The sequence below is a fragment of the Sminthopsis crassicaudata genome, chromosome 2 (assembly GCF_048593235.1).
Source record: "Sminthopsis crassicaudata isolate SCR6 chromosome 2, ASM4859323v1, whole genome shotgun sequence".
NCBI lineage: Eukaryota > Metazoa > Chordata > Mammalia > Dasyuromorphia > Dasyuridae > Sminthopsis > Sminthopsis crassicaudata.
The window spans coordinates 424,113,534-424,135,666 of NC_133618.1; the positions used below are offsets into that span (position 1 = coordinate 424,113,534).

Consider the following 22,133-nt stretch of genomic DNA (forward strand, 5'->3'; position numbering starts at 1 on the left):
ATGCAAATAAGGAATTCCATAAAATAATCATATGTATTCAAATGAAGTATAGTAATGTAAAATTTGGTAACTAATTTCAACTCAATGGAAATATACAGTGTGAATTTGAATAATTCACTCACTTCACAGGATTTATCATTCATATTTTTCATGACTTAGCTGTACAGATAAGAAGCAAAGGAGGGACAGATTTTTTCAGGCTAGAGTAACCAGGGAAGACATCATAAAGGGGGTGGAATTTTAACATTAAAATTTTAATTTATAGGGTTTCATTCACTTATTCAAAAAAATTTATTGAAAACCTATTATATGCAGAGCCAAATAAGCACTATGGAAATAGAAAAGTGGATGTGATTTGAATCACCAAACATTAAGCACCTACCGTATATAGACCACTTGCTTAGCATTAGAAGTTATTTTTAGATAAAACATATTCTCCCTCTCTCCCTGCACCCATATGATCTATACAAAATAATACATCATAAGTGTATCAGGGAGGTATAAAACACAAAGGAAATAGAGAAAGAAAGAGCATAAGAAGAGTCTCAAAAGTGGGAAAACATAGGACATGTACTGGTAACAGCACATACTACAGTTTAGCTAGAAAATGATAGTGGATGTGTGAAAAAATAACATATATACATATATACACATATACATATATATTCATACATATATATACATATATACACATATACAAATAATACCCCATTCTCTGGTATGAGATTAGGCTAGAAAAGTAGTAAGATTAAACAGCAGTAGACCATAGATACCAGTCCTACAATTCTGACATTTGTGCAGAGAGAACCAATGAAATGATGCCAGTAAAGATGTTTATATTCATGTTCACATATCCTCTCCTTCAATTAGTATTTTGTAAACTGTGCCTATGAGTCTTCAGAAAATTCATTTGATTTTTATAGCAAAATTTACTCAACACGTCTGGTAAGACCCTTAAAGGCCGGAATTAGAGAATTGTTAAGTACTGACTTAGCACTTAGTAAGAACCTAACATCTTCCTCTTTCTTTTGATTTAGAACATAGGGTGGTCATGACCTTGAAACATAAATCCATCAATATGGGAGGCATTACACATAATTACATAGATTACATAAATACATAGTAACATAATACATACTAGAAGTATGTAACAAAAAACATGATCAAATAATCATAAATTGAGAATTTATAAATGTCCATAAGTCCATTGTCTATTAGTCTCATCTTGTGTTAGGAAATCCAATGATTCCTGCTGGTTTTAAAGTTCTTTAGTAAGAACCTAACAAGAAAGACTTGAAATAAAACTAGTTAGAAGGCTGTTAAAATGATCCAAGCAGAGGAGTGAAACCTAAACCAGGATAATGGCAATATCAGGATAAAGGAAGGAGTTTGGATAGCGTGGTGTAAGCTACATGCCTTCCTGGTTACCTAGGGCATAAAAGGCCATCCCATAAGGAGTCAGTTCCCTTCTAATTTTGTGAATATTCCACTGTCACCATACCCAATATTGTCTGTTACCTAGATGCATCCCATATGGAGATCAGTGAGATGTGAACGAGAGTTGTTAGCTTTTGTTAATGTTTTTTGTTAACTTTTGTTAACTTTTTTTTTGTTAACTTTAGGTCAGTTTACTAATATCTCATTTTCTTCTAGTCCTACATCTAAAGTATTGGAGGAATTTGATTCAGGCCCAATCTATAATAAATTGAAAAAATATTTCCAAAATAGAAATGATAATTTTAGTAACTTACAGGATTATAGGATTGAGGAAAAATAAAAAATCAAGGATTATAATTAGGTTTCCAGTCTGGATGACTAAGAGAATGGTGGTACTATCTACATAAATAGAGAAGTTGGAAAGAATGACAGGTTTTAGAAGATAGCTGATGCATTATTTTGGAAATGTTTAGTTTAAGATGTTTTCAGAAACATGTAAGAGAAATGTCCAGGAGTCAGCCGGAAATGTACTGGGACTCAGGAGAAAGATCAGGGCCAAATAGCAATGTATATTTAATTAGTTTAGCAACAAGCATTTATTAAGAATCACCTAGGTATTAGGAATACCAAAAAAAAAAAAAAAAAAAAAACCAAAAAAGTAGTATTTACCCTCAGGTAACTTTTATCATAAAAAGTATTCATAAGATTCTTTCTTATCACTATTGTACTCAAATAAGCATTTATTGGGAACCTCTTATACATAACCATTGTGCTAAGAAAGTAAAGCTTTTAGGTAAAATAGGCTTTGCCTTCAAGCAGCTAATGCTGGAGCATGTTATCTAAAAATAAAGTTTAAAATAAAATAATTCATGAGAAGTCAAGTTCAATATATAGAGAGTAGAGGAGTAAGGTCATTATTACTGACTAGAAGGGGTCAGATAGATCAGAGATGGCTTCATGGAAAATTTGGCATCTAAAGGATGAGTAAAAGGATTCAGCCTGCAGAAGGGGAAATTTTAGGCATAAGGAATATTGAGAACAAAGGCAGGAAAACATAAGATATATTTAAGAGACTGGCAAATAGTCCAATTTCTGAGAAGCATGAAGCACATGAAAAGTAAAATTGACTTTTACAATTTAAAATATGAATAAAATTAATTCCTTCCTCCTTCAATATCTTTTTTAGTGCTGTACTCCCTTGTTAACCTTCCGTAAAATGAGTATTATAACATTTAGAGGCCCTTTCTGCTGCCTCAAACAACTGAAAAGAGAAAAGGAACTCTGAAAAATACTGAACAGTCTTATCTTCATGATCGTCATTCTTGACTCTTCATTCTCTTTTTATTAATTTTATAATTATAATTTTTTGACAGTACATATGCATGGGTAATTTTTTTTTACAACATTATCCCTTGTATTCACTTCTTTTCCAAATTTTCCCCTCCCTCTCTTTACTCCCTCCCTTAGATGACAGGCAATCCCATACATGTTAAATGTGTTACAGTATATCCTAGATACAATATATGTGTGTAAAACCAAATTTCTTGTTGCACATTAGACTCTTCATTCTCTATCTTATAGATCACAATTTTATTCAATCTACCTCTCACTTCTTCTTTTCTCTATACTTACACCATCTACTCTATACTTACATCTACTAGCTGAGTCAACGGCAATTCATTCAATCTCTGCTTGTCTCACTTTCCTCAGATATAAAATGGGAACCATAAGGGCACCTATCTTATAGGGTTGTTGTGAGAAACAAATGAGTTAATTTTGATGAAGACTTAGTACAGTTCCTAGCACATGGGAAATGCTTAATAAATGCTTCTTTCCTTTCCTTTCCTAAACATAGATCTGACCCTGTGGCTCTCCTGCTCAAGAATCATTAGTAGCTCTCTGCTATTTCCAGGATAAAATACAAACTCCTTTATAAACTGGCTTCAGCCTATCTCTCCAGATTTATTTCACATTCTTTCCCTTCTTATATTCTGTGCTCCTGCCAAACCAACATACCTGTTCCTTGGACTCAGGCTTTCTTCTCCCACTTCTGAATCTTTATATTGGCTACCTTCCATTTCTAGAATGAGAATGGTAAGAATTTCTCCTCACCAGCATCTCTTAGAATCCTTAGCTTCTTTCAAGATTCATCTTAGATGCCTTTCCTTAAAGAAAGCTTTCTCATTTCCTTCAAGTTGCTAGTGGTCTTGCCATGTCATTGAAATTATCTTCTATTTACTTATTTCTTTATATATTTCCCAGGATAATATAAGCTTGTTAAGAGGACTCTTCTTTACTGTTCTTGTTGCTTTTGTATCCTGAACCAAGTATAAAATGCCTTGTGTCTCAAAGGCACTTAATAAATGCTTGTTCACTTTTTGAACTGAAATTGAAATAGCCTCGCAATAATATGTGGACTTTAGAAAAGTGTCTTTTTGACACAATTTCCATAATAGAAAATCTTAGAACTCCTTGAGGGAACACTGATTACATTCATTTATTAGATATTTATTTCCTGAACAAATTACTCTCCAACCTCAAATTATTCCATGATAGCTTTATCTGAGACCATTAAATTCCAAATGTTTGCGGACATTTTCATATTAATAGCATGCTTCATGAATTATAGGGTGTCTTAGAAAATGTGTGAGTCTGTTAAAAGAACCATTCTAGTCATACATTGATTTTAAATGACCCTGTCACACAGGAAAACAAATCAGATTGTTGCTGTTAATGAGCTTTTCAATTTACTATTCAGTGGATCAGATAAGTGGATTTAAGAGGTAATGATCCTATTTAGTACTGAAGCTTGACTGTCAGATCCTAGTAGTTGAGAGGAATCTCCAGGGACAAAAGCATTGACACGGTTCTAGATGGGATGATGAGAATCTAAGCTAATGGATGATAAAAGGAAGAGTATGGGTTAGAAAGATAACTTCGAATTAAAGCTTTGCCTTGTAGCAGTGTTGACTGTTTTCCCATTATTTTATTAGGTAAAATCTGATGCAGTGAGAAACTGTTTTTACAATGGAACACAATAGACGTATAAAACTTTTCTGTAGCTTATTCTTTCCTCCTCGTTACTCACTACAGAAATGACAAGAAAAGTTTTTCTTTGTATAGTTTGTTATTAAAATAGTTTGTGATAGTCAATAATATAGTTTGTGATTAAAATGAAATTATATTAATTAAAATTAAAATACCTGAGCATTAAAATTAAAAAGATAACAAGATCATTTTTTTTTACTAGATTATATGTTCATTGAGGGCAGCAACCATGTCTTATTTAAATCTCTGAATCCATCCCAGTACCTATGACAATTTCTTGAACATAATTATTTAATTAATTGGTTGGCATTTGAAGACTTAATCATACCTGTAACATAAAATTATTTGCAATATAAAGACAGCATTCTACCTAATTGGTTTTATAGAACAAATATGGACTGATAATAATAAGGTTAAAAAAAAAAAAGCAGGTATGAATATTTTTTTCATGAATTTCCATGTTAAAACAATGAATGTAAAAATATATAATAATAGCATTTAAAATATAAAAAAAATTTTAAAGCTTTCCTATGATCAATTTTTATACTTGAAATCAGTCATAGTTTGCCATTAAAATAACAACACAATAAGCTTGCTTACTAATAAAATTCATAAAATGAAATTATTTTTTCAATAGACACAAATAAAATACAGTTTTTAAAATACTTCATGCTAAGAACATTAAAAAAGTATAGGACATGATTTTTCCTTGATTATTTACTTAAAGCCAAAAACTGCATTATATGTAATGACAAAACAAGATATATAAAACAAGTATAAAGCAAAGATTCTATCTTTACTATTACTTTTCAAAAATAGGGTGTTTTTTTTTAAATGCTAGCTAAAACAGTAAGACAAAAACATAAGGAAATAGGTATTCACAAATAAAAGAAAAGTTAAAAACATATCAGTCAAATAATATTGAGAAAATCCAAGAAAGTTAGCAACAAAAAACTGCCAAGATAATTTGGTAAAATAGTAGGATAAAAAAATAAATCCATAAAAATCATCAGCTTTTCTACATATTTCTAACAAGAAAAGAAGCAATAAATACTTGGAGAGATCCCATGTATATGGATAGGTTGAGCCAGTAGAGTAAAGATGACAATTCTGCCTAAACTGATTTACAAATGTATTGCAACACCAATGGGATACTTCAGAAATTAGGTAAAATAATTTAAAATTTTATATAGAAAGACAAATAGCCGAGAATATTGAGAGAAGATAGCAGAATAAACAGTAAGTTGGTATAATTCACCTATATTCACCTCCAAACAACCATAAAAGTTTCTCAAAATAAATCCTGAAATAGCAGAACCAGCAAAAAGATAGGATGATCAATCTCAAGGGTATTGACTCAAAGAGAGAATAATATACACAATTATTTGAATATAGAAATCTATACTACCTCACAGGAAAAATAGGAGGTTGGAAATTAAGTAAAGAGGGCAGGGGAAGGACTGACAGAAAAGAGAACAGACCAGAGGAGACAAGGAGACAGAAGCAAAACACTTTCAAGAAGGGAGAAGATGAAAAGAGAAAGAGGACAAAGGAAGAAAAATAGGATGGAGGGAAATAAAAAGTAATCATAACTGAATAAGAAAAACATACGTAGAAATATCCAATAGAATAAAGGTAAGGAGCTGGAGTTTCAACTGAAGTAAAAAAAAAAAATCAGGGGTAGCAATCCTGAACTAGTTCTAAGGAAGGAAACTACACCTTGCTTTATGGTACCATAGACAATGAAGCCATATTAATATTAAACATATATGAACTAAGTGATATAGCACACAAATTCTTAAATAAGTTAAGTGAGTTACCAGTTCATGACCCAAGAAAAGATAGAGAACAATATGAAATATAAAATAGATAATTTTGATTATATTAAATTAAAAAGCTTTTGCATAAACAAGATTAGATGAAAGTGGAAAACAGAAATAATCTTTAAAGATCTTAATCTTAAAAAATAATCTATCTCAGCTAAAGGTATCATTTCTTAAACATATAGAAAACTGAGTCAAATTTATAAGATTACAAGTCATTTCCCAATTGGTAAATGGTCAAAGGATGTAAAATAAGCAGTTTTCAGATAAAGAAATCAAAGCTATCTATAGGCATATGAAGTGTTTTGTTTCAGATGCATGCAAAGATAGTTTTCAACATCCACCTTTGCAAAACCTTGTGTTCCAAATTTTTTCTCTCACCCTTCCCTCCTTCCTTTTCTCCAAGACAGCAAATAACCTAAAATAGCTTAAACATGTACAGTTCTTCTAAGCCTATTTCCATATTTGCCATACTGCACCAAAAAAAATAAAAAAAAAAAAAAATACTATGCTTTCATCCACATTCAGTCTGTATAGCTTTCTCTCTCTCTGGATGTGCATGGCACTTTTCACTTCAAGTCTCTTGGAATTGTTTTGAATCACCTTTTGTTCAAAAGAGCCATGTCTATCACAGTTGATCATCACATATTCTTCTTGTTACTGTGTACAATGTTCTCTTGGTTCTGCTTCTTCACTCAGCATCAGTGCATATGTCTTTCCAAGTTTTTCTGAAATCAGCCTCCTCATAATTTTTTTAATTAAATTATTACTTTTATGGTAAACAATCAGCAAATAGGAGCATTTTTATGTATGTGAATAGAAATAAACCACAAACTTTTTAACTATATTAAATTTAACATTAACAAAGTTGCTCAATCATATCTTCATCTGAACATTTTTTCTGTGTATTTTATAATGTTTGGCTTATGTTCTTTTCTTTTCTTTCTTTTTTATATATTACTTCCCACTAACCCATGACTCCTTTAATAGAAAACATTCTTTGCAACAAATAATTATAATCAAGCAAAAAAACATATCAACATCCTAGATTTTATCTGAAAATACATGTGTTATTCTGCATTTCTAGTTTGTCATCTTGCTTCTACGGGATGGAAGTATGTTTTATCATTAATCATCTTTTTTCTAAAATATATGCTTTGATCCACATACAGTTTGAATAGTTCTCTCTCTGGAAGTGGATGGTACTTTTCACTACAAGTCTCTTAGAATTGCCTTAAATTACCTTGTTGTTGAAAAGAGCCAAGCCCATCACAGTTGATCATCACATAATCTTGTTATTATTGTATACAATTAGTTATGGTCACTTCACTCATTATATATTCATATAAGTCTTTCCAGCCTTTCTGAAATGAGCCTGCTCATCATTTCTTACAGAACATTAATAATATTTATACACCATAACTTCTTCAGCCATTCCTAAACTGAGGGACATCCACTCAATCTCCAGTTCCTTGCACTACACAAACATTTTGCACATGTGGGTCCTTTTCCCTCTTTTATGATCTCTTTGGGATAGAAATAGTAGTAGATACACTGCTGAATCAAAGGGCACAGTTTTATAACCTTCTGTGCATAGTTCCAAATTGCTCTCTAGAATGATTGGATAATTTCAACTCTACCAATAATGCATTAGTGTCCCAGTTTTCCATCTTCTCCAACATTTATCATTATCTTTTCCTGTTATCTTAGTCTGAGAGGTATGAAGTGGCACCTTAGAGTAGTCTTAATTTGCATTTTTCTAATCTATAGTGATTTAGAGCATTTTTTATATGACTAGAAATGGGTTTAATTTCTTCATCTGAAAATTGTTTGTATCCTTTGACCATGTATTATTTGGGGAATGGTTTGTATTCTTGTAAATTTGAGTCAATTCTCTATATGTTTTAAAAATGAAGCTTTTATCAGAAACACTGGCAGTAAAAAGCTTTCTGCTTCCTTCCTAATCTTGGCAGCATTGGTTTTGTTTAGGCAAAACCTTTTTAATTTAATGTTCTCTAGTTCTTTGGCCATAAATTCCTCCCTTCTCCACAGATCTGAGAAGTAAATTATCCCATGTTCCCCTAATTTGCTTATAGAATTATCCTTTATGTCTAAATCACATACTCATTTCAACCTTGTCTTGGTATAGGTTGTTGGTCAATGCCTAAATTTTGCCATACTATTTTCCAGTTTTCCCAGAAATTTTTGTCAAATAATGACTTTTTATCCCAGAAGGTAGAGTCTTTGGGTCTAGCAAAAAGAAAGTGAATTACTTTAGTCATTGACTATTGTGTGTCATGAACTAAGCTATTTCACTTATTCACTGTTCTATTTCTTAGCCAGATCTAAATGATTATAATGACCACTACTTTATTATCTAGTATTAAGTTTGGTACAGCTAGGCCACTTTTCTTTGCATTTTTTACAATAATTCCCTTGAAATTTTCAACTCTTTTGTTCTACCAGATTCATTTAGTTTTTCCTTTTACCTCTATAAATTAATTTCTTGGCAGCTTGTTTGGTATAGCACTGAATAGTAGATTAATTTAGGTAGATTTGTCGTTTTTATTATATTAACTCTGCTTACCCATGAGCACTTGATATTCTTCCAATTATTTAGATCTAATTTTATTTGTGTGAAAAGTGTTTCATAATTATGTTTATATAGTTTCTGATTTTTTCTTGGCAGGCAGATTCTCAAATATTTTATATTATTTACAGTTATTTTAAATGGAATTTCTCTTTCTATCTCTTGCTGTTGGGCTTTCTTAGTAACATATAGAAATGCCAATGATTTATGTAGGTTTATTTCTGAATCACTTTCAATTAGAGAAATATAAATTAAAATAACTCTGAGGAAGCACCTAATATGACCAAAAAAAGCAAAATGATAAATTTTGGAGGGCATGAAGACAATAATGGATTGTTAGTGGAGTTGTAAACTGATCAAACCATTCTGGACAGCAATTTGGAACCAAACTGTTTGATCCAACCTATGATCCAGCAATACCACTACTAGGGCTGTATCCCAAAGAGATGGTGAAAAAAAAAGGGGGAAGGACATAACATATACCAAAATTACTTATAACAGCCCTTTTGTAGTGGCAAAGTTTTGGAAACTAAGAGGATGCCCATACATTGGGGAATGACTGAACAAACGGTAGTATGTAAGTGTAACGGAATACTATTGTACAAATGATTTGTACAATAATGATTTGATATTGTAGAAATGATAAACAAGCAGATTTAAAAAAAAAAAAAAAAAAAAAAACCTAGAAAGACTTCTACAAAGTGAGGCAAAGTGAAATGGGCAGGCCCAAGAAAACATTGTTTTTGGTATTAGCAAGATTGTGGATTGTGTGATGATCAGCTATGAATGACTCAGCTCTTCTCAGCAACACAATGAACCAAGACAAGTATAAAGGATTCAGAAGAAAAAAATGCTATCGACATCCAGATAAAGAACTTGGTAAGCTATGAAAGAAGATAGAAGCAAACTTTTTTCACTTTATTCTTTTTTGAAATTTTTTGTTTTTAAACTGTTTCTTTTTTATAGCTGTGACTAATATGGAAATATGTTTTGTATGATAGCAATGTATAATAATGTATATCAAATTTCAAATTATGTTACGAAGAGGGACAGGGATAGAAGAAGGAAGAAAAAATTTGAACTCAAAATTTAGTAAAAATGAATGTTAAAAATTATCTTGCTCTGTAACTGGAGGAAGAAATACTAATTTACCAGGGAGAAAATAATATTGTGGGAGATCATGAGAAAGGAAAAAATAGAAGGAATTTTTTATATATCAGATCTTAAAATATGTTATAAAATAGTAATTGTCAAAAAAAACTGCTTATGGATAAGAAAGTGGAATCAAAAAGACAGATTTCTGATTTCTATTGTATAAATAACAATGGTAAAATGTGGGAAATATACAGAAAAGAGGGGCAAAGACATAAATAAATAAGATTAATTTAATATTACTTCATTAAAGCTTATTTATATATTTTATCTATAAACTAAATAAGCGAACTTATAATTTAATGATTATGTGGATAGTCATCAAGTATATAATAAAGATTATTTTTAAATGAATGTGATGTATTTTCCAAAAAGATCCAAAATTATTTCATTAACTTACAAGGTAGTAAAATCTTGAGGTGTTGAAGTTGTTCAGAACAAGAAACTTAAGAAAAAGAAATAATATGCAGTGTTATGGATCCTCAAAGGCTGCATCCTTTTCAGAAACTGCTTTATCAAAAATTGGAATTTCTAGTATCAGAGTCCATATTTAGGAATGATGCATCAATAGGCTATTTGCTATGAATTATAGTAAGCTTGCATGAATCTCTTTGACCCAGCCTCTCACTTTTACAGTTCTATGCAGAACTATTTTTGAAGTGACTGACCAAAACTGAGGGGATAGTGAATATTTGCAGGATATACAAAACTACTGATTTTTAAACTATATTATTTTCATAAAGCAATAGTGCCAACCTCATTCACAGAAAGGACTGTTGTGAGGAAATAGAAGAAAAGAGAGCTGTTTCTGTTTGTTTTTTGTCCCTTTGTCATTCCCACAAGTAATGACTTGTTTAAGCTTCCCCTTATTAAGGGCTAGCAATGAGTAGCTCTCAATATTGCTGAATGTAGAGCACCGCCCAAGGGAATTTTACATTTGTAATAATTGTCAGAGCTTCATAGTTAGAATTTCCTTTCAGAGAAATTGTGCATGGAAGGTAGACCAAGAACAGCTAAAGGAGTTATAAAAAGCTTTTCATAGTAGATTAAAGGCTTTCTCTCTTTCTTTCTCTCTCTCTCTGTCTCTGTCTCTCTCTCTTCCACTCTTCCAAGCTGTAGAGAACCATCTGGACAAAGGAAACTTAGTTTCACAACCCTGGAACAGGAGACTCTTTGGTTCGAATTCTATTTAAAACCCCAGTGTGAGATTTCTGCAATGAACAGCTTGACCTTCCCTGAATCACTCCATAACTCTGGGTGATTTGTGGTGCCCCATGATTTTTATGCTACTCTCATGACCTGTGGAAATACTTTAGGTTGGTGTTTCCATATGAGCAACAAAAGGTATAGAAAACATGAGCTAAATAACTAAGCCATATGAAAAAACAGACCAAGAGAAATTGAGGCAACAAATAAACAGTCAGAGGGGATCAAATCACAGGCGAGAAATCACCCATGGAGCCAGTGTCTGGCAGTGGCCTAGATTCACATAGGATAATCTGGAATCACACCAAAGTGTCAGAGTGTGCAGAGGGTTGAGCCCCCACCTTTAGCTCTGCCAGCCTTGCAGAGAGCATTCCATTGGCCATCTGTGGAATTCTCCCACTTGGGGTGGGAGCTGTAGGGTATGTTTGTAAAGCCTGGCAAGATTTGGATTGTGAGGAGCCTGACTAGGTCTTCAGCTCACTTTCCTGAGTTTGAAGGCTCCAGGTGTCCTCAGGAATCCCAGGTTTTAGAACTTCAGAGTCAGCAAAACAAGCAAGGCATATCTCTCTTCGGGAGAACATAGGCAAAATGTGGCTGAGGAGAACTCCTTGAAATGGTTTATCACCTTTTGACTTACTAAAATCATGTTTTTTGTGTGTGTTTTTTGCACATATTTCTAGAAAATTCAGTGTGGAGCATATCATAGGTATATATATATAATAGCATGTTGTTGTTCTTGTTAAGTTGTTTCAAACAGCATCTGACTCTTTGTGAACCTTATTTAGGGTTTTCTTGGCACTGATACTTGAATGTTCTCTTTTCAGATGAAGAAACTGAGCTAAACTGGGTAAAATGACTGACCTAGGATCACATAAGTAGTGTCTTAAGGCCAATTTTGACCTCATGAGTTCTCTGAGGCTTCCCAATTATAGGCCCAGCACTTTATTCACTGCACTGTTTAACTGCCCCTAATTTCAAGTATGATTCTAAAACCAAGAAGCAATTTCTGGTGCCAGAAAATATTACATGTATTTTTGGTTGAGTTTTTGATATTATTGCTGATTTTTCTTTTTTTCCCCTAATCTAGAGTAACTACCATAGATTATAGACAGGGGAGGCTATTTTCTGACTAGGTAAAAATGTTCTAAAGAATTGAAAGATTGAACAAACATTAACTTCTCCTCCAGAAATGCCAAGCTTTCACTAGTTGTTACTCTTCCTCTCATGCACTTGTAAAAATGGAAAATAAATTCTAATTTGAAACAGTTCCTTTTGCTAGTATGTTTTAAAAATATTTCTTGATATGCCCTTTATGACTATAGAACAATTTCTATGTAGGTATACTCCCGAATGTCTGAGGTCTTGGGGATAACAGATGACAACCATGTTCTAGAAACATTTATGACAAAAATGTGAGTTAATACTTTGATTTCTTATTCCTTTACTTTTTGAATATTGCTATTTTAACAAAAGCTTGATATTATAGTTAAAACTGTTTTGATGTCTAGAATGTTTTCATTATGGCTTCTATGTGGACACAGCAGTCTATAACTTAGGTTATTTTTACAAATCTTAAACCCATAAATCACATAGAAGACTATGTCTTCTATGTCAAATTACCCATAAATTAAGAGATGGTGATGCACACAAGAAAGAGCATGTGAGTCTAGGAGTTCTAATCAAGTCAGTCTCATCTCACAGCTTTGGGTAACTTTGGGAAAATCTCTTTACTTCTCCAGGCCTTTGTAAAAAAAAAAAAAAAAAAAAAAAAGGTTACCATACTAGCTAGTTCCCTTCCAAATCTGAAGTCTGTGATTCTTTTTAAGTGCTGTGAGATGTTACTGAGCTTACAAATGCCAGTGACTTCTTAGTTTGATGGATTTTATTCTTTTGCACATTGATTTGAAACTACTGTTTTGGGGAAGAAGAAAAGTAGGGAAGCATCAGAGTTCTTTCCATCTGTTCCTAAAGGAACAATTTCATGACCCTTTAAAATTCTAGAATGAGGGGCAACATTGGATAGAGCACCAGCCCCGAAGTCAGGAGCACCTGAGTTCAAATCTACTTTCAGACACTTAACAATTCCTAGCTGTGTGACCCTGGGCAAGTCACTTAACCTCGATTGCCTCAGGGGTAAAAAAATTCCAGAATGAGCATAACAATAAACCTAACATCCCTTGCTTTCCCTATGATTTTTGACTTAGAAAAGTCTAAAAATTTTATGTTCATGAGAAAAATGGTTTATGGCTATAGATACAATATTTCTTTGCAAGAATTTTTGAATTATGGGGCTAGTTTATTATAATTCTTTTAATATTTTAACTTACTGTAATATGTTTATTGTCTTATGTCTATGCAAATCTAATTTTCTCTATTAAAAACTGAGATATCTATAGAATGCACAGAAATCAACTTAAAATGACAATGTATATTACTAAATGATTGAGATTTTTATTGTTACAGAAGAGTGAAGTAGAAAACATTTGCTTGTTTTGGGGGGACAGTTTTACATTTTGTAAAATGTGTGGTAATAATAATCTGGCCTCTTAAATTTGTCTAAAGTCTACATTGGCTTCTCTTACAGAAAAAATTTATCACTTATCATTAAATCTTTTTTTTTTTTTTTTCAGTGTTACAAACCTTAAATACTGGGGAAGATGTGAATCTGTGATAGTGAGAACTCTGCAGTTCCTAAATGATCTTTCTGTTGGATATCCTTTTTGTTGTGTCTCTGGTAGAGCATAAACTGTAGCATTATGCATATACAGCATTACTATTATCACTGTTAATTCTGCCAAAGTGGCAACCTTGTATGTTACTAAGTTCCCTGTCACTAAAAGTTTTCATTAGAAGCTAAGTGATCATTTGTCAAGCTTACCATATGATATTTTTATTTCAGAAAAGATTTGGACAAGATGAATTCTGAAGTACCTTCCAAATCTACAATTGTATAATTCTTAACATTTGGGGACCATTTATTCAATCAATTAATATTTATTAAGCAGTTGTTACCTATAAAACACAGCTCAGTGTTAGGAGTACAGTGAAAGATGAAAAATAACATAGTCCCTGCCACCAAGGAGCTTATTGTCTAATAGAAGGAATGAGGCAGTTACACACACACACACACACACACACACACACACACACACACACACACAAAATTATAATATAAGATAGAAAAAAATATTTTAATGCAGGAACACCATGTCTTCTCAAGGTAGACTGGTGGATAAGTCCCTTGCTTTTTTGTAGGACTATATACTATCATGATATATAGAACTACTTCTGAAAGGGAACTTAGAAATTTAAAACTTAGACAGCATCTAGTCCAGCTGCCTCATTTAAATACAAAGGAGGCACCAAAGTTCAGAGAAAAGTTACTTGTCTAAAATGGAATAACTAGATTCAAACCCAGATTCTGTAGTCTCTAATAAACAAGTAGCAGAAGGGGAAGGGAAAATGCCAAGATCACAGACAGCATCATAGTTCTAGACCTTAAAGGGATTCCAAATTAATGAGGAATCTAAAGCCTAAGGAGATGTAGTAACTCATTAGTAGTAAGGACAGAAGGTGAAATTTAAACCTGTATCCTCTGGCACCTCAGCCATGACTTTTTTTTTTACTGTATCATGATACCTAATGCAGGATTTTCTTTGAAGGCTTCTTTTGTACAAGTAAATCCATAGACAGTTAACTGTCTAATATAGGATTCTTTGCAATATATGAAGGAGCTGATTTTGGTTCTGTTTTTTTTTTTTTTTTAAGTAGGACTTTATTTTTAAATATCAGAATGTTTTAAAATACTGCACCATAGTCAAAGAAAGAAAAGTGCTGAATATACTGGATATTCTTTAGGGTCATCATTTTATCTGTTAAAAGGAAACAAATGAAAGTGGATGAAGGAAGAGTGGGTAATGAAAAGAAAAGCTCAAACTGTAAGCATAATCATAAAATTTTTAAATTTTAACCTTCACAAAACCAACCACATAAAATTTTTAAATAGATGTTATATTACATGTCAAATGCACAAATGTCTTTAATATTTTATTTTTAATTAAAAAGTAGATATTTTGTTAATTTATACTTTACTGATGCTGTCATGTTCCATGTGTGAGCCAAACATATATAAAGTATTTTCCCTATGAGAAATGTAGAAGGTACAAAAATATTAGTCTAGTTAAGTATTCAGTATTAGTTGATATTTTAATTTCAGCATAACCTTCTGAAGATAGTGGCTTCTGCTAGCAATAGTTGAGGTTGTATGGAGAAACCTTTAACATAGGTTCACTTCAGTAATATGTTTGTATTAGTTAAGTTTAAAATTGTGTTCCTTGGCAAACCATAAAAGATTTCCAAAGTATTAGACACCCACTTTTGTGCTGGAATTTAATATGCAACTTTTTATTGGAAAATAATCGTCCTTGTCTGGCAAAATCCACCATGCAATATTTCTGTTAGTAGGTATAATGCAATAAAGACAGGGAGGGCTATTTATCACTACAAATTTTGAGGATTTCAGGATTCTTTTTATTATTTTAATATATTTCTTTGGTATTAAATCAGAAAAATGATAAATTACACCTGTCGAGGCTGTTTTTCTTTTTTACAGGAAAGTGATATACAACCCAATTTCTGTGGTCATTTTGGCTTTTAAAGATATGTATTTTTTTCTTATTAAAAAAAGTCACACGATATTTTTTAATAATAATACTGAAATACTTTTTATTTTTAACATATGAAGTGGTTTATAAGTACTCCCTAGGTTTTCAAACTTTGACTTTTTCATAGCGAATTTATTTAAAATATTTTGTGCAAATTAGATATTTTATAGAGCATTCTGTATAAGTAGAATTATCCCATGCCTTACATCTAATTTTAATTTTAAACTAAAATTAATTTGACTTGCATTGTTGTTTTTAGCAATTGCCCATTCACTCATATCTACCATTTAGATAATGTTTCCATCATGTAGCTTTTAGCCTCTCATGAATTGCTTTGGAAAATGTAGTGTTTAATTTTATAAAATGTTTGATCAGTTTTCTGAAATTTTTTTTAAAATATGATTCCAGAAAACATTATATAAAAGTTAAAAGAAACTATGACATCTTTAACAAAGGAATACAAATGATTTCCACTAGTGTGCATTGTTTTTATGTTATTTTAACAATTATTTCAGGTTTGTATATTTAGAAATATATATTAGCTCAATTTGATTTCAATGCTCAGTTATTTGAATTATAAATCATTATGTCGCTTCCAGCTGATCAGTCATGAAATATCTTTGAATTCATTTACATAATGGAATATGTGACTGGTGCAACTATATCAGTGTAGTCATAGTGTTCCCTAATGCATTTTTAGTTGTTTCCAATTGTTATCTTTACTGTAATATGGTTTTTAATCCTAATTATGTTATTTTTAGAAAAATAAGCAACTATTTGGCTTACAAAATATGGCCTTGTTTAATAGTGTACTGAGGTAGAAACCACCAGCCACAGACAATTATTAATTAGCTTATATTAATAAATAAATAATATTTAAAATAATAAATAAAACAGTAAATAAGTAAAAAACAACACTTTCCCTGCCCCTCAAACTGTGACCTTCTTCAAAAGGGAAAATGGCTTGTAGTGATGTCTAAAATGAAATCTTAAATGTTATCACTCACAATATGGATTGTTCCAAATATTTAGAGTTGCTTCTACTCTTATCATTTTATCTGCTTCTGAATTGACCTTAATTTGTATATTATACCATAATCCAGAGATTCTTTACTTGAAATTCACTAAATTGGGGGAAGATGTTATGCTTTGATTATTATTTTCAGTATAATTAGTTTCCTTATTTAGTATTTTGTTTTACATATTTAAAAACATTATTCTGAGACAGTCTAAAGGCTTCACCAAACTTCCAAAGGGGTACATGATTCAAAAAAGGTTTAGACCCCCCCCACCCCGGTGTACACAATTAGTCTTCTTACTTCAGTTTTATAGTATTTGATTTGTCTTTTAGATATTGAGAATGCAAAAATAACTTACCTTTTAAGAAGAGATACCAGCATAGGGCACAATTGCTAGAAAATTTCATTGGGTAATTTAGCTTAAAGCAGAAAGTCAGATGCCCCAAATACACTTGCATATTTATTGCTATTCCCAGGAGGATTTTTTTCCTACTTAGAAAATAGTTGAATTGACTTTTGCAGTGACAATAAAATAATATCACCAAATAATTACATCTGTGAGGTTGCTACCTCAGAACTCTATATACTGTAGCTAGCCAGTCAAGTTCACCCTAAGGCTGCTCTTTTTCTAAGTGGGCAACTCTCCAAATTAGTCAAGTTTTAATTTCTTTAAAATCTAGTGACCACTGGAAAGAAAATGTTGTTTCCTCAGCTTATTTCTTATATAATAGTATAGTAGGGTTTTCTCTGTTCTTTCCATTTCCAAAACTGATTTTAAGGAATTTGTGGAATCAAATGTTTGATTTGTATTTTTCAGGGATATTGATACTAAGACTATCCTTGTGAGGAGTCAGTATGAAATTTCCTCACTGCATACTCACTGATACACCAGACAATATCATTAGATATCACCTCTTTGAAAGTTTATCTTATCTAAGGTTGTAATCTCCAATATTATTCTGGTGGTTAACAGAAGCAGTAATTTTGGGGAATGGATATTCAGTAGCATGTGTGCTATTAGGATAAACTAGTTAATTAATGAAAAAGGAGGAACAGGATAGAGTTGATTTCTATCTAAATTTTTTTTGTTTCAATTTTTTTTCTTCCTGTTATTTTTTAAAACAAATAATGGTACTTTTTCGTAGTTTGCTCATAGGTTTTCATAGTTTCATAGTTGCAATTCATAATAAGAGATCTTATATGTGGTTGGATATTTAATTCAAGTAGATTAATATTTTAATTCAGTGACATCTGGGCATTTTATTACAAAGTATTATAGTAGCCCACCATTGATTTATCCTCCAGGACTAGGGATATAAGAGATATATTCCTAACTTCTTTTCAGTAAATTCTGAATTTACTTATTTAAGCCTTTCTTAAGCCCATTTATATTTCTACATCTATTATATTGCATTCTGAAAAAGGATTCTTTTATTTCCTTTCTATCTATCTTTGAACTCTAGATTGTAATTTGGTAAACAACACTGTGTTAATCTTGACAATTTGTACTGATATAAACTACAGTCATATCTTCTCTTAGTCATTTTTCATAACACTAAAACATTTCTTTTATTCATGTCCATGAAAATCCTCTTATTTTGATCATTTTGCATGTCTTTTCCTGGACCTTATCCAACTTTATTTTACCTTAAGGTAAAAAGAATAGAATACATACTATTCTAATTTCAATATTTTAATAAAAAAATAAGATTGAAAAAGAAGGAAAAACAAACCTCTATTTCCAAAGGCCTTCTTAACTAATCAAAACATTTTCTTTACCTTTTAAAGGGACACAACAGTACAGTGAGCTGATAACTTCAAGGGAATATCAACCATGATTCTAAACTTATTTTCTTGAGTTACAATTTAAAGCAGAGTCTGTGATTTTTATAAGCATAGCCCATCTTGTTTTTACCTTGATGTAGTATTATCTTATATTTGCCCACATTGAAGCTAATCTACTACTTTTCATCTTGCCCATGTACACCTTTATGAGATCCCCCTGCTGCTTATCCATTAGTACAAAATTTTACCACATAGAAGTCTAAGCATTATCAATAAACTTGGTTTTACTGAGGTACTTTATTCATTTCTGAGAATTATCTCAGCATAGGTACTTCTGCTATGCAAATATTGATATTTCCCTCTTCAGAGAATAGTTGATGTAGCCCACCTTTTATTTCCTGGCGTTGCCTTTCCATGATGTTCTTTTTTTGCTAGTCAGGAATGTTGGGTAGAAATCAGCTTTGATTTTTAACTCTCAGACCCATCATCTAACTCCTTTAGACAAGTTCTGCCAATTCTTCCTTTATAACATTTGTCTTTTATCTCCATTCTTACTTAGTATTCCCCTGTTCTGTAAGAACTACCTTTCTTAGGTCTTAATTCTATTATGTCACTATCTTTTGCAGAAACTCACAATTACTTCTAATCAGTTTTTATGCCAAAATAAAAATGTCTGATCTTGGATTTGAGTACATTAATGAATCCATTATTTTATCAGTGTCCGTAGTCCCTTCAGTTTTGTTGATAGAATCCTGTTAGCCTATGTGATTCTTGTCTGGGCAGTGCTATAAACTCACAATAGAGGATCTGCCCAATGTGTTGGCAATCTTCCTCAAGATCAGGACTTCCTAACCTTGTTTATACTCTTTTAGCAGGTAGGGAAAGCCTTACTCAGTAAGATTTAAGATATACCCAATCAATACATAGGCTTGCAAAGAAAATCAGTTGTTATGAAATATATCACATATTGAAATACATAAATCTCTAATGAAGTATAAACAATGTTATCAAAATATTAAAATAAAAAAAAACAAGTTCCCAGAAACCAGGAAGAATACTTGGTCTAGATTTTTAAAATATTCCCTGGTACCAATGCAACCACCATTCTGTTTTGTCAGCTATCCCTTTCTCTACAATTGGCCTACATTTCCTTTCCAATCATGTATGTTAAATTAAAATCTTTACAAAGTCCTCAACCATTATCCCTGTAACTTCCCAATCTTCTTCTCTACTCTCTTTTCTTCTTTATCAGGCATATTTTCCTCCTTATCTTACATTCTTCATCTTCTTTAAACCATGAGTCATCACATCCATTCCTTTAATTTGAGATCTTTTTCATTAAGTCCTTCTGACATTTCAAAATTCTAAAGATACTTTCTTGATGAATCCTTTCTAGAGTTATCTCATGATTCCTTTTTTTTTTAATGACAACTAAAAAGCATCTAATTTGTAGTAAATTCTCCTGTTATTTTTTTTCTTCTCAGAATTGTTAGTAAATAAGTATCTATGACTAATAGAATAAACTATTCTTTGTTGAACTTATCTTGCCTTACACTATAAGTTTCTCAAAGGATAGGACATTTTTTTTTCCTTTTGCATAATTTCCCATAAGATCTATCACAATGTTCTTCAACTAGTGGATGCTCAATGCATGTTGCTTTTGGTCTGGCTGATAGATCTTTGCATCCAACTACAATTTCTGGTGAGTTAGAAATCTGAGTGAAAGATAGTTTTCTTTCAACTTCCTGCTTGTATATTGGTTTTGCCTGTTCTGATGAAGGAAAATCTTAGAATTTTGGAATTTTTGACTTTGTACTTGAGCTTTCTGAAGCAGCAATGGAGTGGCTAGAGAGTTGGCCTAAGAAGCAAGAAGATCTGAGTTCAAAGCCTGCATCTGGCAGATCCATGTTTAGTGATCCGGGCAGAGTTTTAAGAAAGTAAAAAAAAAATGTTATCATATATTTTTGATCTTCATGAGAAGAGGAAATTACTAATCAAGGACTCCTCACATAAATGAAGTCCTAGGCCTTGTTGTTGTTTGTCCTTCCTTCTTGAAGAGGACCATGACCCTCAGGGAGATGATGCTGTGACATGCAAGTGAATTAGATTTAAGTAAGAGAGGCTGGGCAGTGTCACCTGCCTCACTTTCCCTTCCAGAGCCTCTGGATCCAGTGGTCAGATATAGATCAGGACAACTAGAGATGACCCTAGATGCAGTGAGAGACTTGGCTTTTTTAATCTAAGGTCTTCAGTAGGTCTCAGTTGACTAAAGCAGCACCCCTTCAGTGATTAAGACTAGGTAGCAATTGAGGCAAAGAATTTCCCCTTTTACCTAGTCAAAAATAAATAAATAAATAAATAAAGGTGGGAGGGGAAGACCCTCAGAGTTTCTGGCTAAAAGCAGAAAAGATTCCTATTTATATTCCATCTACATTAATCAGGACCCATACTATGACCAAATAGGGCTTGGCCTAGAACTATTGGTGGCCAATCAATGAGAATCAGAGTGGTTTGGATTTAAGGCATGGGAAAAACAACCATTACCATAGACTTCAACCATATTTGTTGTTATTATCACCTTACAGTTATTTCTAACATATTGTATTTATTAAAAAAAAATTCCATGAATGTAACAAAGGTTTTGGATCCTATTTGGACCAGCAGGTTGGTTCCTGGAGATCAGCTCCTCCCTTCTATCTGTTGAGTTCTAGGAATAACCTAGATAAGATCATTGCAGGCATGATCCCCATTCAGTATTTCCCAATAAAGAGCATTTGACCAGTTAACATCTCCCCAATATTAATTAATTGGGTTTTTACAAAGAGACATTTTCTAAGAAAGTATAACAATGGCTAAAGTACAATAGCAACTGCCCAAACCCAGAGATACAACCTCCCTTCTACACACAAAGTCCCTGGAGAGAGTTGACTCAAAATTAAAGTGGTTGTTATAAAGCATTCCTTCACCTGATCTCTAGTAAAGAAAGATACTTCATGGCATTTCAATTCCTTCCTTCACAAACTTCCCACCAAATTCGCTTTTGGGTGTTGTATAGCCAATAAAAAAGTGCTTATAGGATACAACATCTCACATACCAGGTTGATTCTCTGCTAGTCTGTGTCAAGGTCATTCCTCAGGGCACAGTCACACTAGATTTGTCTTTTGCTGCTACTATCAACCCCAGTTACTAAAGAGACCTTTGATGACTTTTCTGACCTCTGAGTTTCACAAGATTTACCTGGGTCATTCTGTGGCACCTAAGATCTAGAAAGAATAAATAGAAGACACTGATCATTCACATTCATTGTCACACAGAAGCCTAGAGGCAGAAACTGCACAATGCCCTTCCCCCTAACCTAAAAGTTAGTAGTAGTTTTAGCCTGGCTTGCTGTCAGGGAAGAAAACAGCC

The 22,133-nt window shown here is 32.3% G+C and overlaps 1 protein-coding gene across 1 annotated transcript in view; it reads left to right on the plus strand.

Annotated features, from left to right (window-relative positions):
• The window catches only part of RANBP17 (RAN binding protein 17), a 328,697-nt gene that overhangs the window by 214,685 nt on the left and 91,879 nt on the right, over positions 1-22,133 (plus strand). The window contains exons 15-16 of the mRNA XM_074292053.1: positions 12,595-12,668; positions 13,887-13,967. Coding sequence (XP_074148154.1) covers positions 12,595-12,668; positions 13,887-13,967 — 155 coding nt within the window. The remainder of the gene's footprint in view (positions 1-12,594; positions 12,669-13,886; positions 13,968-22,133) is intronic.